The following is a 17,290-nucleotide window of genomic DNA, read 5'->3' on the forward strand; positions in this document are numbered from 1 at the left end:
GAGCCTCTCTGACTGTCATTAGTGCCAGGTCTGTTTAGGAGCTGGAGTCTGTGGGTGTCACTTGAAGAACCTCGTGGCATAGAGCCCTTCTGCAAGTCTGTCTGATGTTCGCCATGAAAACACGAGCACACAAACAATTTATTTACGATGTTTTCCATAATATATAATGTTGATATTAAAAAGACAAAAACAATTCTTTTGCTAAGGACCCTTAAAGCTACAGTAGTCAATTTGTGTATTAAGAGGTCGCTGGTCATGATGAACCCTTATTATCACCTCACTGTGCAGCTTCCCTCAGATAGACGCAGCATTTTAGCGTTTTTCAGTTTATTGTTTTGGTTTTACACCCCGCAACTTCCATGTTTATGTTCACACTCCCCACTCTCAACCTCGTTTCCAGCCATAGCAGGCAGCTGTTATCAGCAATAGATAGTCTGATAAACCGACTGTACGCTACCTGCACAAAAACAAACGGCAGACTGACAACATCAGCGACTTGCTGGTGAACATAGCAGAGCGCTAAAGAGCCAGATATTATTCTCAGGACTTGGTTGAGATCAAAAACTGAGCTGGAAGGAAAATGAAAATTGGACGTTTGTTGAAACTTAAACACGACTCCATATGTCTGTCGCGCCACACATTCACAATAACAACTTTATAAGGTGATATGAACCGGTGTTGTGTAAACTTAGTAACGCAGACAGACAAAGCACAAATGTCACCATTGTTGTCCTACCTCGTGATCTTGGGTGAGGAGTTTGGAGAATTTCTCATGCCTCCGTTGCGTTGCTTTTTTTTGGGCGACAACGCCAACTGTTGGTCCTCTTCAACTGCAACAAAAGGCAACGGTGTGAGCGAGGGAAGTTTCAGGAGACACACAAACAATCTAAAAATCAGTGACAGCAAAAGGACAACACAGCACAATTTGAGGTCAGTGAATTCAAAGAGATAATACGGTTACAGAGACACGGAGAGGAATGAGAGGGGGGGTGAACAAGATGGAGTGGACAGGACACTTAAACTTGTGCGCAACGGAAAACAGTCCAGTGTTTTGCATGATGACGACAGCATACATTAGCACATCATTTGCGTGATTGTGTATGAAGATGCAAACATGCAATAGTGCCATCATCATCAACCATCATGCCAATTGCTAAAGTCCAATCTGTGAGCTTGTATTCACCACACACTAATCCAGAGAATTGCTGTAATGTAGTACCACTATTACCTCAAGGGTATTAAGATACTTTTTCAATCCCTTGTTAGTGCAAATTTACTCAGACGTAGACTTGGATAGCTCCTCTTTTGGCCATGCTAATCATTCACATCTCATTTAATTAAGGTAATAACCTGTAAACATCATGCAACATCATTTTTAAATAAGGCTGTTTAAGAGCCAATACTGAATCCAGTCTGGATTGCTGGTCTTTCTTCATCTGGGGAGTGACGCCCTTGGCTCATATTATTATGTTAGTCCTTGTGCCAGAGTGATTTATGTACAGCTGAGATGCCCCTTGGACATTGTCTTCATCACTACAGGAAACTGCACTGAGCTCTTCATCGGGAACAAATTACAACTTTTACCCCCGAGTCAAGTAATCAGGCAAATATGTTCATAAGCCAACACCACAGCTGAAGAAAACGCCTCTACTCTGTCGCCGGTAAAAATAAACACAAGCAGCAGAAAAAAGTGTATTTGTTAATCGCATTTTGAAAATAGAGGGGGAATAGCTTGTTCCACGTCATGGAAAACACGCTAGAGTATCTTTTAACGATAGTTCAAGCTGTCAACAACGAAGAGACTATAGAAGAGCTTTCATCAAAACGAATAAAGGCTCAAAGATCGTGCTACTCTGCAGACGAACACAGGATTTCAAGCGCTGCTAGCAAGAGTGACACTGTAATGGAAAATGTTGAATTGCGGGGGGGGCTTCCAGTGGAGAGAGAGAGATGCTCCAACACACTGGCCCTTCACATCTTGCTTGGCCTGTTCAATATTTAATGTTTCACAGCTGACAGCTGCACACACTAGGTCATTAGTAAGGAATGCTACACATGCGACCACTCCAGCCTGGCAAGCACATGCTTTGGTTTTTGCTGTTGTGGCGTACAGGCCTGCCAAACACGCCGAGGGGAGTGTGTGTGGGGGGGGGGCGGAGGCCCTTACAGTGTCTGTGACCGAGCGTGGCCTTATTGGAGTGACTGGGGTGGTATCTGTATTTCACGGGAAGGCTACGTGCCCGCTGGAGGCGGCTGGCCTCTTCTGCCAGCCCTGGTAGCAGGCCCACCTGGACCAGGTCCCCGGAGCCCATGAAGCTCAGTCTCAGAGCAGAGGGCTCGGTGGGGGGCAGCAGGCTTCCCTTGCGGTTGTTTACCAGCGGGACGGAGACAACGGCGACTCCGCTACGGGGCCTCTTACAGACCTCGCTGGCCGAGTTGTGGTTCAGTTTAGCTGATTTGTACTGATAAGCTCCCGACTGGATTAGGGGACCGTTGTTTACTGCTAAATGAAGAGGAGTCACAATCAGGATCTGTACAATGCAAAGTTACTGGAGTCTTATTTTAATAAAGGGTCATTTCACCTAAATCCAAAAAGACTTCTAGCCATGTCGATAGCTTTGATTTTATGAACAGAGGTTTTGAGACATTTCATCCCAATACAACTGAGGTGAAAACTATTTAGTTTGTGGTACACAAACCATTAAAACAATATATTTGAATTATCCTCGGGCCTCACGGTCAACAGTTTTCATTAGAACTATTTTCTACTGAAGAAATAGTCACAATGAAAACAGCTTAAACTGTATTTTCTGTAAATCATCCAGAGAACATTGTTTTTGTTCATCTTTTTTTTTGTTTGTGAGCACCACAAACGCAAATCAATTCTCCTCCATTGTGTTGGTGGAGGCATACATCTCGGGGACAGAGGTTTCAAAACAATCTGCACGACTAGATACCACAATGAGGACGTCATAAGATTCTTCCTTTGTGATTTGGGTGAACCAACCCATTGATTCCTCGCATTAACCACAAGACAGGATGTAATGCAAACTGACTTCAGTAAGACCTGCAGTGTGTATGTTAATAAAACATCTTGCGACTCTTATCATAATTAAAGAACAATCACTGGTTTTTGGGGGTAATTCTTTCTGGCACAAGAATGCTAATAGCTGAATAATTAAAAAAGCTCATTTTTATTAAACACCACTTAACCACTTGGTATAGCCACCAATGAAATGTTGGATTTGACATTTACTTTGATATTTATAATAAACATGAATTAATAAATATGCTCTCAGGTGTCCCAGCGATTGTTATGCCATAAGAACAAGGAGGTGACAATGTGAGTTAACAACCACTAGCTGCCGTTTGCAGTTTATGCCTTATGAGGGAGGAAAGAGTTCAGTATCCACTCGGCTATTTGAAATGTGGAAGTTTACATCTCCACTGGTGTAATAATAGAAACATAACTGGTAAAGATAATATGATAAAATAAGGGGGGGGGCGAAAAGGAAGCCGAGGAAAAGTGTTCCCCTCACTACAAAAAAATGTCTAGGAGCTAAAACTGGAGAATAGAGATGATTATTTCAACAGTCAGCTGTCGAGCAGATTATCCTCTCAGCTCCAGACTTCCACTATTCATCTGCCCCATGTCAAACATGCACAGCACTTCTCCACGACAACTCATTGTGGCACATTTGCTGCCTATCACAGATCCTGTTGAAGTGGACGACCCACATGGTTCACACTCCTTAATGGCTGGATGAAACCTGAGAAAATATCTAACTAACTCTTAACTGTTTTTATGCTTCATGTCTGTTCTCTAAAAATGAATCTGCATTATAAATTCTTGCACACATCGACTTTAAATGTATTTTTTTTAAGTTGTATTTTCAGCTGCACACCAGATTAATTCATCTCCACCCACAGTGAAGCAGCAGCACCATCTACTGCTGAGCTGTAACTGATACCCAACACAAACCACTCAAGAGACAATTTCCTAATGCTTTGCATTTAAAAATATGATGATGGATGATGATGGACTGGACAGAGCGATGAGCAGCAAACAGTAAAATCCAGCCGGTTAGAGACAGTTCAAGAGGCGATAGATGACAATGTACAAGCGGAAGGGTTAGAAACAAATGACAAAAAAAGAGAGAGAATGGAAATCAAAACTTACTTGATTTGATATATCCATTATAGCTATTTTTAGCTGAGAAAAATGCAGAGACAGATGAGAGGTTACAGGGAAGAACAGGTTGTAATGAAAGCAAATTATAAATGACAACTTAAGGCTGACGGATTTCTCTTTAAGGCACATTAACAGAGAGGTGCCTTGAAGACAACATGGACAGAGCAATGAGAAATAAAACACGGATCAATTAGGAATATGATTTTTTCAGTAAACGTGGTCAGCGAGCTTAAACAGTAGAACATTGTCAGTGTTTGTAGGCGGTCACCAGCTGAATATGAACGGTCGTGTTTGAGGTAGTACAGTAAGCACTGGTTTGGTGATTTGCAAGTCAAAAGACGTCTGCAGTAGATGTTGAGGTTAAATCTGGTTAAAAATGTAAATCTGGTGATTATTTTCTCAATTAATCAATAATGTTTTGGTCTATTAAATGTCAATTTGTTGAACAATGCTTGTTAGAATTTCCTACAGCCCAAGCTGATGCCTTTAAATAGTTTGTTTTGATTCACTTTCATACAAAACAAAGAAAAACACAATTGAGAAGCTAGGGAATGTCATATGTTTACAATGACAGGTCTGCATTAACATTTAGTCAGGAGATACATATGGAATAAGATATGACAATACTGTACGTGTTCTTAGCTCTATAGTATTGTGTTTATTTTTACTTCTCTTTTTTAAAAGCTGTTCACTATTCCTCTGCACTGCCCGACACAACCTGCACAAAACGCATTGGAACTTTCTGTGAGTCACTTTTTTTGGAGCCATGGGTCCCACACATGCTCATTAGTACCTTATTTCAACCCCTTGCTTACAATAAAGGTCATGCATTGAGCTTAAGGCAGGACAGTGACAGCAATGTTCAAACAGGGACCTTGCTGGTCCTGGCATCTGTCGCCTGCAATCGGGAGGGCGCGAGCAGAGTCACAGGACTAACAGGCTAGCATCTGTCCCACAACGAGAGAGGAGGAGAGGGGCGGGGGCACTCAGCTGCCTGGTGGTTAGGAACTGTCAGGCTGAGTTTCATGACAACCGGTAGCACTCCAAAAATGAAAATGCAAACATAATTTCCATGTCAGGCCGCATAAGGCCTCGCTCCGTGCGTCTCGCGCACAATGTCGACAGCGACTCGGGAGCTCGGCTGGAGCTCAGCTAGCCAGGCGATGCTCACAGCACACAACCCTGGAAGACATGTTGAGGGGTGGAAACGCCCAGAGACGTTCAACTATACGCAGAATGGTCTTTGATCAAGAGACATTCACTAAGACTGTATGACAGTCTGCGATGTTTTCCAGCAAATTGTATCAACACTCCGCAAACAGACACATTCTTCATGCCTTCTGCGATACATCAGTGCAATTTAACATGCCTTCTGGCTTTAAAGGGGAATCACACATGAGTTAAGAATTTATATGCAGCTCAATTCAGTTTAGGTTGATTCACCGAAATACAATATGATCCAGCACTATTCTGCTGTCTTTTATTGCTCTTTCAATCAAGTACGATCCAGTTATATTCAATTGTACTCTAGTCTTTTGTACAATTCTTTGAATAGCATGATTAAATCGGGATCGGACTAAAAACTCTCTCAAAGTTAGAAAATACAACCCAGAGCTTCTCCGTTGGCGATCAGCAAGGCACTGGTTTGTGTACTGAATATGTTTGAGAGATTGTACCCTCTGTGGTTGTTCAAGTTTGTTGATCTTAATCCAGTACATTAACCTCAATATGTACTGCTACCCTCAGGAAATCCCCTCCGGCACTATCTCAAACTCTATTCTACTCACCCATTTCTGGAGGGCACAGTAGTGAAATATTTGGATTAAGTGAATGTTATTTGGGTTATTCTTAAAAAGATGAAATTACCCTCTCCAGTGACATCATTATAGCACTTGTGCGTTCCTACAAAAACAAATCATTTTACAAAATGCATGCAAATTCTGCACCAGGGGTTTCCAAGTTTGAGTGTGCATCAAGAGATTTATGGCGGGGATGCACAGCTGTACATTTTTCAAGGCTTTGGCTTTAATGTCTTGTAAATATGTTGGTGAGGTCACTGGTGGAGGAAGCACGCTATGTCTTTGGGGGAGAATTAACGTTCAAGCTCCGTTTAGTTAATATAAACTACAGGTCAATTTGAATTTCGACAAAACACTAGCAAAACAGTACACTGGCATGCTTCACAACAGCTAAAAGTCACCTCCAAAAGCAGCATCACACGGGGAAGAACACGAGCGGACTGAAAATCATAAAACTAAAACACTAAAGCGACATCTATATCCATGACAGTGACGACACAGCTGCTAGAGCTACTGTAGACAGCACACAAGCTAAAAGACACGCTGTACGGTTAACACAGTGCATGTTACAAACACTGAAGAGCACATGTCATGGCGACAACTTACAGGCACGTAAAGTGGCTGAGCAATCATTAACAGAGACAGCAGAGAGTGGGATGTCGCGTCGAGGGGAGTCCATGTTACAACGCACATTAACTGGCATGCAAGAGCAGTCCCGCTCTGAGCGGCCGCAATCAAAACAACATGCCAGTTTTATTTTCTTGTAGGCGAGCTTCTTGGCTACAGTCACGGGTTCAGACGAGAGGAGAGGAAGAGCAGGTTAATGTAGAGGGTCGTTCTGGAGGAAGAGTGGACAAAGGCAAGACAGGGCACAGAGGACGGCTGCTGCTGGGATGCACAAGTTAAACTTTGTCTCGACAGCGTGCAAATGTCACATTAGAAATTTGGAATTTGTTCCACTATTGGTTTATTCGGTTTGGGTCATGTATGGGATTTATGGGGGGGGGGGGGGATATGATGATGTCCTTAAATCATGTGGTTTTGGGGTATTAGTGTGACATGAGTTGAGGGGGAGAGAAAGGGCAAGTCATTATTTTTGTTTCAGCAGCAGTAGAGACTATTGACTTCACCCCTTACCTCAACATGACCCCTCAACGCTCATGAACACTACGTTATGGGACATGACTGGAGCATGTGTTGTGAGTTTACAACTCTTAAATAATTGTACTGGTTTCTAATTCTAGCTGAGAATTGAAACTGACAGAAATCTCTCCAACAAAAAGGTCAAAGTAAATGTGACAATGCTTCCTGGAATACAAGTGCATCCAGAAAGAACAAAAACGACAAGCTCCAACACTTGTACAACCAGAAAGTGTACAAGACCATAAATTCATTTGACATTCTCAAACTAACACATACCCCCCGGGAACTTTGCAGTTTGTCCCAAAACATCCCCGATATCAGATGTGCTGGGAGAAACTGTGCACTCCCCTCAGTAATGAACACTGTTTTGGGCTGCGTGTCAAACCATTTATTCCTTTTATCAAAACAGTTCAAATGAGAGATGTTGCTCATTTCTCATCCTGGTGGCGTTCTTGCTCTTACTGCTGGGATGTTGTGTTTGTAAAAGGACTGTGGGGACATCTGGTGGTGATATGGAGTATTACTACTACCTCAAGCAGGCATGACTGAATTGTTGATGCTCTGTTATTAATAATGCTTTGGGGATGCTGCAATAACTTGGTTTTTCGTATGCATTTTTTTTTTTTTAGCATTGTCAAGATAACATCCTGTAGTCTTGGGTGTTGCATACTCAACTGTTTATCCTTGTCTCTCTGGGTCGTTTTTAAAAACGTTTTTTTTTCTATTTGAAAGCGACGTGCACATAACAACGGGCGGATCCAGGCAGCATAAACCATTGTACATGCAACATTTATAGTACATTCAAACAAGTTGCTTCAATCGGGGGGTAGCAGGCTGTGTTTTCGGAAGAGAAACAAATCCACATTACTCACAATATATCACTATAAAGTGAATTTTTAAGGAAAGTTTGTCAAGTTCCCGAGCAGCAGGAAGAGAATACATCACACATGTTAAGATTGGGGGTTAGCTGTAGTGGTTAAGTCATGACAAACTGGGTTAAATCCAAGAGAAGGAGCAACAAAGTGGCACATGATGTTTTTAAAGTCGAGAAACAAACAATCCATCCAGGTACCTGTGGTGTTAACAGTCTCTCTGAATGCCTGTTAACATCACAAAGTTATCAATGAACTGGAACAGCGCAGACAGCTATTATAAGAGAAGAGAGCAACACAGGAAAACAGACACAATGCACTTTTCATAGGTGGATTGAGAGGAGTTCACTAGTTTGATGTCTCACTTTGCCGTATATTTTACAATACGTGGGAATTCCATGGAAAAGAGAATATGTTATAAATAATTCTCTCTGCACCCCAAAAATAAGGAATACAAATAAAGAATACTTAAAGAATCAGTTCATCCAAATCACAAAAGAAAAAAAGCAGCTCTCTGATAAGAATAACCTCATCGCATAAAACAAAACTATCTGCATGAATAAATACCGGTGAAAGCTGCGTTTTGTAACTTGGGTGAACTGACTCATTAATGAGGGCAGGTATTTATGTTATACAGGGGCCCAAACGTGTAGGTTTACAAGGGAAACGTGGAGTGCACCTGTTTGTTTTGGCTGCGGAAAGAAACCCGATGACCTTTCTTCATGCACAACTTACGAGAAAGTGAATAATTAATGCAGGAACTAATTGGTTTGGACACATGGCTATGTAGGTCATGTAAATACAGCACCACACTGCTAGATTGATGCCAACTCAGTGCTGTGAAGACATGTTACTGAAGACAAACAAACTTATACAATGTTTATATATATATGTAGTCACTTACATTTCTTGCAGCCACATTTCTTAATCCTTTTGGGATCAGTAATGTCATCATGGCAGGCTTTACAGTAAAACAGCGCCCTATGGAAGAAAAACAACAATCCCACCTAAGTCAATGTCCAACATGTGTTTACAGACATTTCATCTTCACTATGTCTGGAACAAGTAGCTTCAGATTGCATGTAATCACTCTGGAGCAGAAACCTTTGGTGGTATTTGATGCTTAGAAAATAAACTGTTAAATTGGAGGCACAGAGATGCATTTCATCAGGAAGAATCAGGTTGATTGAACACCTTGCTAGCTAACAACAACAACAACCAACTAGCAACATGTTAAGCTAATTAGCATTATGTAAGCACTGTCAACATGTGGCCTAAATCTACAAACAAACCTCGTCAGCTACTTTATCTTAGCAAGCAAAACAACATACACTTGTCTACAACATCACAAGCTAAGATCATCTGCAAACACCTTGCTAGCTAACAACAACAACAACAACAAGCTAGCAACATGCTAAGCTAATTAGCATTATGTAAGCGCTGTAAACATGTGGCCTGAATCTCCAAACTAACCAAACAAAACTCCTTATCTAGCCTTAAACTATCGGCAATCCAATCTGACATCAGGGATGACATTATAAACCCCTCCTATGGATTGTCTACTAGCTTGTGGAGATTGAGAAAGTCATATTAGCCCTTTTTATATGTCATAAATCAATTGAAATAATGTTCATTCATGAGCGTACCTCTTCACTTCCTTGGCATCACTTGCAATGAAGAAGCCCAATGTCCCCTCCTGCATTTTCACGTGGTTTCCAGGGTTGATCAGGGTGCTGAGAGGATTTAAAGACCAAAGACGTCACAGTGGAAAGTTATATCACAAAATTCGCAAGGTTTTGCACTAATCACTGGCACACGCTGGCAGGATTTGTTTTCGCAACTCATTTGGCCCGATAGCCTGTTTATTACATTAAGCTGATGAAAGCAGATAGCAGTGACACTTTAAATGGTATTAAACTGAGCAGTGCATTAGAGGAACCACTAAAACAAAGCTTCAGCTGTGTTTAAAGAAAATAACTTCAGAAACTCCTCTGATGCCTGTTAACAAACCAATTTAGACACCACTTAAGGGCATTTTGTAAAGCAGCTTGTGTTTGCAGTCAAACAGAAAAAGCTGATTCAAAGAAGCGTTATCACTGAAAGCAAATACTGACAGCAAAAACACCTGCGTGTTTAAGTTTTTGCATCCATTCATTTTAATAATCCACTGTGAGTACATCCACTTACCTGCATTCCCTTTGATCAGACTTATACTCTATAGCTATCAGTAGCAGCTTTAGCTTCACGTAGCAGAGTCTGCAAAAGAGAATAACAACATAATAAGACGTCATGCAAGCTTATATTTATAGTTTTCTGAAAATGATCTTAGCCACCTCTGTGTCACCTTTTTCTACTAGAGGTCTGATGTTTATGAGGCTGAGCACCCATTTTTCCTGTGTAAAGCACTTTTATTTTTTGAATCATAGCTTCTCCTATTCTTCAACTAATAAATCCAGTCGATGAATCTTGAGACACATAAAATCATGAAAAATGCATTGCATGTCACCCTCTTACGATTGACTCTTCATATAAAAATGGGAGGCTACTACTGCATGCAGAAATTAATAAGTAGCAAAGAAGTAAACAAAAGATGCCACAAAGCATAACGTAGTTTGAAAAAAGCCTTTGTTTCAGTGTACTTACTCGCAAATCACAGGGAAGGACATGCCCACAAAGGCACTGGACAGGTACTCGGTATACATCTCATTGGCTACTCCTTCCAGGTAATACTTCTGCCACGTGTCCTCCTCAATCTACAACAAAGATGTGTCACACAATACAGAGAGCTTGGTCCATTACAAAAGTAGCTAAGTTTATTAACCAAGATTATTTTTTATTGTTTTTGCAAGTTCATCCCCATTCACCAGATGCTGCACATGGGCCTCATCTGGGACATTATGATCTATTCAGACTATGTTTCTGGCCAACATTACTTCTGAATTTAATCCAGTGAGCACAGCTGGGTGAATCTTAGCTGTGGCTACCTTGATGAAGGACCTCATGGAGAAAAGGTTGGCCAGCATGGTGGAGAGGCCCTGAGCCAGGCAGCTCTGAGCGATGAAGCCCAGCTTTAGCTCCGCAAGGCAAATAGCGTCATCTCCCTCCTTCCAGTTCCAGCTCGGGATGTTTAAAAGGTGGGCCTTAAGGCAGAAATAACAAATTAACATGGTAGCTTTACAGAACCTCAAACTGTAGTTCAACATTTATTTCAAACACGTTTACAAGTTGTTTAAAACTTAGACAGACAAAGGATTAAACAATACAACTATTTCCAAATAACATCAGAGCAGACCAAAGTAGTAACCCAAACATAAATATGTATATCAAAATGCTACAATGTGACAAAAACAATCTACAGTAATTAATGACTCAAGTAAAAGTGAAAGATTACACCAACCTTATTGTGGTACTGCAACATTTGAGTGATAATTCTGATCTTTGGATGGTAGTTCTTGATAGAAATTACTCTGAAGCATGACAGAAAGAACAAAACTAAATCAGACCACTTGCATAAAACCTTTACTGCGTCAATGTCTGCTTTTTCTGGACACGTTTGTATCATCCAGAGATGTGAAGCTAAAGACAAAAACAAGTTTGTTGTCTCTTCTTATGGAAGAAAAGTGTGCTTTTTGCAACAGATTCATGTTTTCTCTCCGAGTTCTTGATACGTTTCCAAAAGGGAAAGTGAGCACCAGAAGTTTGTTCAAGCAGAGAGTCTGTGTGCTTGCAGTGAGAGCCAGCACCGACACGCTCACTTACACTCACAATTAACATCCAGGGAGAAGTGGGAACACATCTGGCATTCACTTTCAGAAGTATGACCATTTGGTAACATTTCATATATCCCAGTCTATTGTATCTGCATTTCCAAATACCTAGGGCTCCTAATAGGAGTCTACATTAATACACAACGTTATAAAGCACCTATATGATATCTTTATGAATTTCTGACTTCTACAAGCAGAATATATCAACCCTTAATGCAATTCTCTATTAAGCTTATTGTGTTTTATCTAAATAACGGTGCATCTTTCCTTTCCAGGAACTAACGTTGTTCTTCTTCGTGATCATTTCCTTTGTATTCACCACTTGTCAATCCCTGAAACCAATTTTTCTCATCCTACATTTTTACAGATTTGTACTACATGAATTGATGAAAAAGTGTAAATCTTGGAGAAGCTGCTTTGGTTTACCTCATGATGTTGGATGCATCCTCAGCATCAGGGTCAGCACAGTATTTGTTGGCTAAGATCAAACAAGCATCAGCTGATTCGATCTGCAAACAAACAGATAATGTTATCCAACTTGTCAGTAACCTTAGGAATAGACTTTATGTACATCACAGTTTCCCTCTGAGCCACAGAGGATGAAGTGTCATCTGTCAGTTACCTTAACTCTGGCCAGGTCGTGTGGGTTCAGAACAGATCCTTGGTAAAATTCCACCTGAGTGAAGTGGCGCTTGAACAAGGCTTCCAGCTCAAGATTAGGGGAAATACTGAGAGAATAAAAGAGAAACTCTTACATGTGAGGAGGAACATTATTTCTAATCTCCTGAAGAGATGATTGTTTTTTTTTCTTGAGTAAGATATTTGCTGTTTTGTGCAGAGACTCAGAACAGGACATGGAGGGGAAAATACAAATATCAAAAGGTTGAGAAAAGAAAATATCTAATTTTGCTAGATATTGCAAAAGTTTTTCATTAAGGTCAATAAAAAAAAAAATCAGCCCCAGAGACGAACCCTTAGTCGGTGTTTTTTTTTTTTTTTATAACCTTTTTATTTTTCCCACCTCCATGTCCCTTCCGGAGCTCTGTAGTTTTGTACTTGATACTTACTTATGAAGAAAAACAATTTCTACATTGACATCATCCCTGTCCTTGTGTAGGAAGTCTTTTAGAAAGTTGGACACACTCTCAAGTGTTATATGACCACAGACCACGATGTGCCTGGAAAAGGAGGTGCAGAATCATAATGAAACTAAAATGCAGTCGGATTAAGAGTCCAAAACCAAAAACACACGCTCACACAGACACACAAATCGTTGTTTCATCTTCATCTTTGTCCTGGAATCAAAAGGTGAATCTGAGACGAGAGAGATGTAATGGAAAAGTGATCAGTACTGTTTGCGTTCAGGTGATTTATCTGAAATAATAGAAACTATGTTACAGGAGGGCTGTCTGATGTCCCTGTCGTGACGAGTGAGAACTGAATATGCAGGTCAGAGAGTACTGTGGATTTCAGTATCAGATTATAGAGGATCAGAGTTTACTTAGATGGAGATTATGAAATCAGCACACAGTTTATCTTGATTCCCACACATCACAGATCCTTTATGTAAGGAACCCAGTTTGGATTTATTCCTATAGGTCTATATTATATTTTTATTTATGAATTATTTCGAAAATAATTTCAGATGTTCACTCACTGAGCTGCAGTGATTCTTTGAGGTTTTAATGTCCAATACATGTATTCAAATCATAGTTGCTGTTTTTAGGAAAATAGTCAAGAGGATGTTATATCTGACAGTAATGATGGTGCTAATGACAACAAGTAGACATGAAGAAGAAAAGAGAAGGAAATAGAAAAATAATAATGCATTCATATTTAAATATATGAGGTCAAAACAATAACGGGTATAATAACTACATGACCTGATTTTTCTAAATTTCTGTTGGTAAAATATAGCAACTAAGTTGTTAAAACTGTAAAGCTGTCGACCGGATGTTTGTGTGAGTAATTACAACAAAATACAATAACACAAACATACTGATTGTTTGCTTCATCTCCTAGTACGTCTCAAGTTTGATTATAAATGTTCAATTTACCAATAATTAACAAATTAGACAACATAATGAATACAAAAGTGTACAAGATACACAAAAATGACTTACAAAGCTCTAATTGTGAGTTTTCTTCAAAACAAAAGAAGTAAAGATTTGGTTTAAGAGAGTGTCCCAAACCAAGTCTGGCTTCTTTACAACTAAGTGAACGAGCACGAGTACCAAAAGCATGCTACCAAAAGCCATATTTTGTTTGGAGGCATCCAGCAGAATCTCACTATCTTTAGAAACAGCTGCAAAGCTTGGGACACAAAAGTGTATATGTTAAAGGAATAGTTTGACATTTTCAGAAATGCACTTATTTTGTTATGCCAAGAGTCAGACGAGAAGATTGATGCCACTCTCATGTCTTTGCTTTAAATATGGAGTTGATTAGCTGAAACAGATAGCCTGGTGCTGTCCAAAGACACAAACCGCTACCTCTAAAGAGAACTAATGAATGCTCTTCTTTAAATCCATGCAAACAAATGTATGTAAACACGACAAGTATTATTAAGAGTTGCATGCTAAGGTAAGCTAAGCTAATCGCCCCCTGGCTCTCGCCTAATATTTATCATAAAGGACATGAGAGTGGTATCGTTCTTATCATCTAACTCTCTAACTATTCCCGTAAACTCAATATAGATTATATTTAGTCCTGAGGGTGTAGGTCAGACTGAAGATAAAGGCCAAGAATATTCAGAAGCAAAGCGGGACAAATAGACAAGCATAGCAACACAAGTTTTTCAAGAACAAGAAAACAAAATTCCAAAAAGTCAGCATGAAGCAAGCAATGGCATACAGGATTGGACGCATGAGTTTGATCATTTCAATAAATGATAAACAAATACTGAACTCCGGCAAGCTTGGGTTTATCAACTTTATAATTTTGTCATTAAATATATATTTTCTTTCGCATTTATTGATTTATCAGAAATTATTCTTACCATTAACAGATTAATCTCTATAGCAATTCCATACAGTATGGATTTGTCTATCAATGCTTATTGTACTTTGATCAGTTATTTCATTTTATGTTATTTAGACAATTTGTCTGATGTACAAATTTGAGTTTGGGTGGATGAACAGGGAGATGAACGGTGTAAATCACAAACACTTGATTTACAAACACAAATTTGGCACAAATATACAGTACATTGACAATAAGCAGCCTTATTACGGGTAAAACACCACCCAACATATAGGATTTTCTCTCAATGCTTCACAGTTCATGTAGTATGAACCTGTGAACTGGGTGGTGATTTATGCACAGTATAATACACAGCATAGTAGGGGATGCTGCAGTACTTTATCGCTGTTGATCAGGCATATTTCTCATTGGCTGGCAGCTGTCTGATAAAATCACATCTAAGGATACTGTAACATAGTTATGGTTAAAAGTTAACTGTAATAAATCACTGCTCAAGACTTTGTAACATTTAAAAGAAGAATCAAATAAAAAGTTAAATTCATAAGCAATAAAACATACTCTTGCTCAATTCGATACTCTCTTCAATATTTTCTTTTTTTCCACCAGTAGCTGGGATATCTAGTTCATATCACAAGGATAGATCAAAGAGAAAATCCAACATGTGCCATCTTTAAGCACGACAATATACATTTACATGACTACACGGCAAAAATATTTGTCCTATCAAGAAACTTTTGTCTGTTTTTGAGCTCTCAACGTCTTATTCTCTGAAAACAAGTGAAAAAAAATGAATCTGGAAGCAAATTTATTTACTTTATAATAAGAGTTGAGTTTTTAAAAAGAATACTTTTTTTTAACATACTGACAAGTTGATTGTAATCAAAAACTGGTCAAAATTATCCAGTGCTACCAAATTTCATTGACTTTTTTTTAAAGAAAAGTTACATTTTTAGAATTCAATAACTGACAAAAATTGTTGCGATAGGTATTTTTGCAGTGTAAAATCAGACATTAATTTATGACAAGCAGCAACGACGGCTTGCACACACTTAAAAGCAGCAGCAATACAGAACAATAAACTCTACACATTAATCATGGCCAAGTTCTTCAGTCACAGTGTGACTTTAGTGCTAATAGAGATCATTACATCTCAAATTACCGTTTCATGACGTCTGTTAAAGCAAAAATCTGAGTATGTCACCTCTTTATGAGAGGGCCAATTGAGTCACACAAAACCACACCATTAAATGTTTGCTGTTTTTTTTTCATTTGATTGACTTACTTTCTGCCTCTGGTCGAGTTATAACTCCCTCCATATTTCTTCCGATTAAGGATGAGAGCAGCAATTTCTGGCACGTAGCGAGCAAACATGGCCTACATGCATGAAAAAGAAAAAGAAAAGGGCATGCAGAGAAGGTTCTACTGCGGCGGAGGCAGTAGAGCCTCCTTGAATACTTACTTTCTCCCATTAACCGCACTATAGGAACCACCATATTTCTTGCGGTTTCCTATTAACTCTATGATTTCAGGGACGTAGCTCGCAAACATGGCCTAAGGAGAAGATAAGAGACAGAAGAAGAGACTAAAAAAAAGATAGGCAAAGAAGAGCAGGTCCTCTATTTTTACTTTTAAAGAAACTCGACTAAAAGAGGAACTCTACTGTGTGTGTAGGAGAAGTATTAGTATATATTTGTTAACATTAAAAGGAGAAAGAAAATTTAAAAAAAGAATGTAGCCTGAAGTTATATCACAGTTACATTCCAAATATTAAGAAAACTATGAAAATGAAAAATGAAAATACGTGGCCAATATTTACGGATATTGGAAGAGTAAAGGAGAAAAATGACAGCTGATGAGTGGTTTGTCAATCTGTGATAGAAAAATAGAAATCATTAAGAAAAAGCCTTATGTGCCATGTTTCGTCCAACAAACACACGTCAGGTTGATTTGGATAGCGCTGCCAAATGGATGGCAGACATTACCTTAACTCTGAGGCTCTACACTGCTGCACAACGACCTGAAGAATTCACACGTCTGTTATTATTATTTTACAAACTAAAAATATGAGTTCAAAAAGGGCACAAGTACAATTTCACAGATTTTAAGAGAGAGCAAAATAATAACTTTGAATACATCTTTTTCATTACAGTTCACATTAGCATGTTTTTATAGATAATATACACATTCAAATGTAATATCTATATCTGTTTTTCCGTTTTTTGTTGCCTGTGTGATTATGAGTGAAGAATATCCTCTTTTAGTTCATTTGCAATACCTAAGATGAAAATAAAATAAGAGAAACGTACAAAAACTTTCCTCTTTGAGCTTCATTAAGTTTGGAAAAAAACTCAAAATATTTTATGACTGCACTGTTCCATCAGACGGGAATATTGATGTATTTTGCATAATGTTTAACATTATTCTCTCAAATTCTGCCCGACACATCTGGCATCTCTTGAAACTTGGACCTCCACTAGAATATTAAATATAATTCTGTGGGTTTAAACAATGTCTGGCTTCACAGCATGACTTTAA

General features: G+C 39.2%; 1 protein-coding gene across 1 annotated transcript in view; it reads right to left on the reverse strand.

The window, feature by feature from the left end:
- The window catches only part of LOC306713321 (calcium-activated potassium channel subunit alpha-1a-like), a gene marked incomplete at its 5' end in the record, with an annotated part of 75,144 nt that overhangs the window by 15,345 nt on the left and 42,509 nt on the right, over nt 1-17,290 (reverse strand). Inside the window, 13 exons of the mRNA XM_079182975.1 lie at nt 737-830; nt 4,181-4,213; nt 6,598-6,771; nt 8,911-8,987; nt 9,653-9,739; nt 10,194-10,262; nt 10,650-10,759; nt 10,991-11,146; nt 11,404-11,473; nt 12,200-12,282; nt 12,396-12,501; nt 12,841-12,951; nt 16,215-16,306. Of these exons, the coding sequence (XP_079039101.1) occupies nt 737-830; nt 4,181-4,213; nt 6,598-6,771; nt 8,911-8,987; nt 9,653-9,739; nt 10,194-10,262; nt 10,650-10,759; nt 10,991-11,146; nt 11,404-11,473; nt 12,200-12,282; nt 12,396-12,501; nt 12,841-12,951; nt 16,215-16,306 (1,262 nt within the window). The remainder of the gene's footprint in view (nt 1-736; nt 831-4,180; nt 4,214-6,597; nt 6,772-8,910; nt 8,988-9,652; nt 9,740-10,193; nt 10,263-10,649; nt 10,760-10,990; nt 11,147-11,403; nt 11,474-12,199; nt 12,283-12,395; nt 12,502-12,840; nt 12,952-16,214; nt 16,307-17,290) is intronic.

Source organism: Pholis gunnellus, assembly GCF_910591455.1.
Source record: "Pholis gunnellus genome assembly, chromosome: 21".
NCBI lineage: Eukaryota > Metazoa > Chordata > Actinopteri > Perciformes > Pholidae > Pholis > Pholis gunnellus.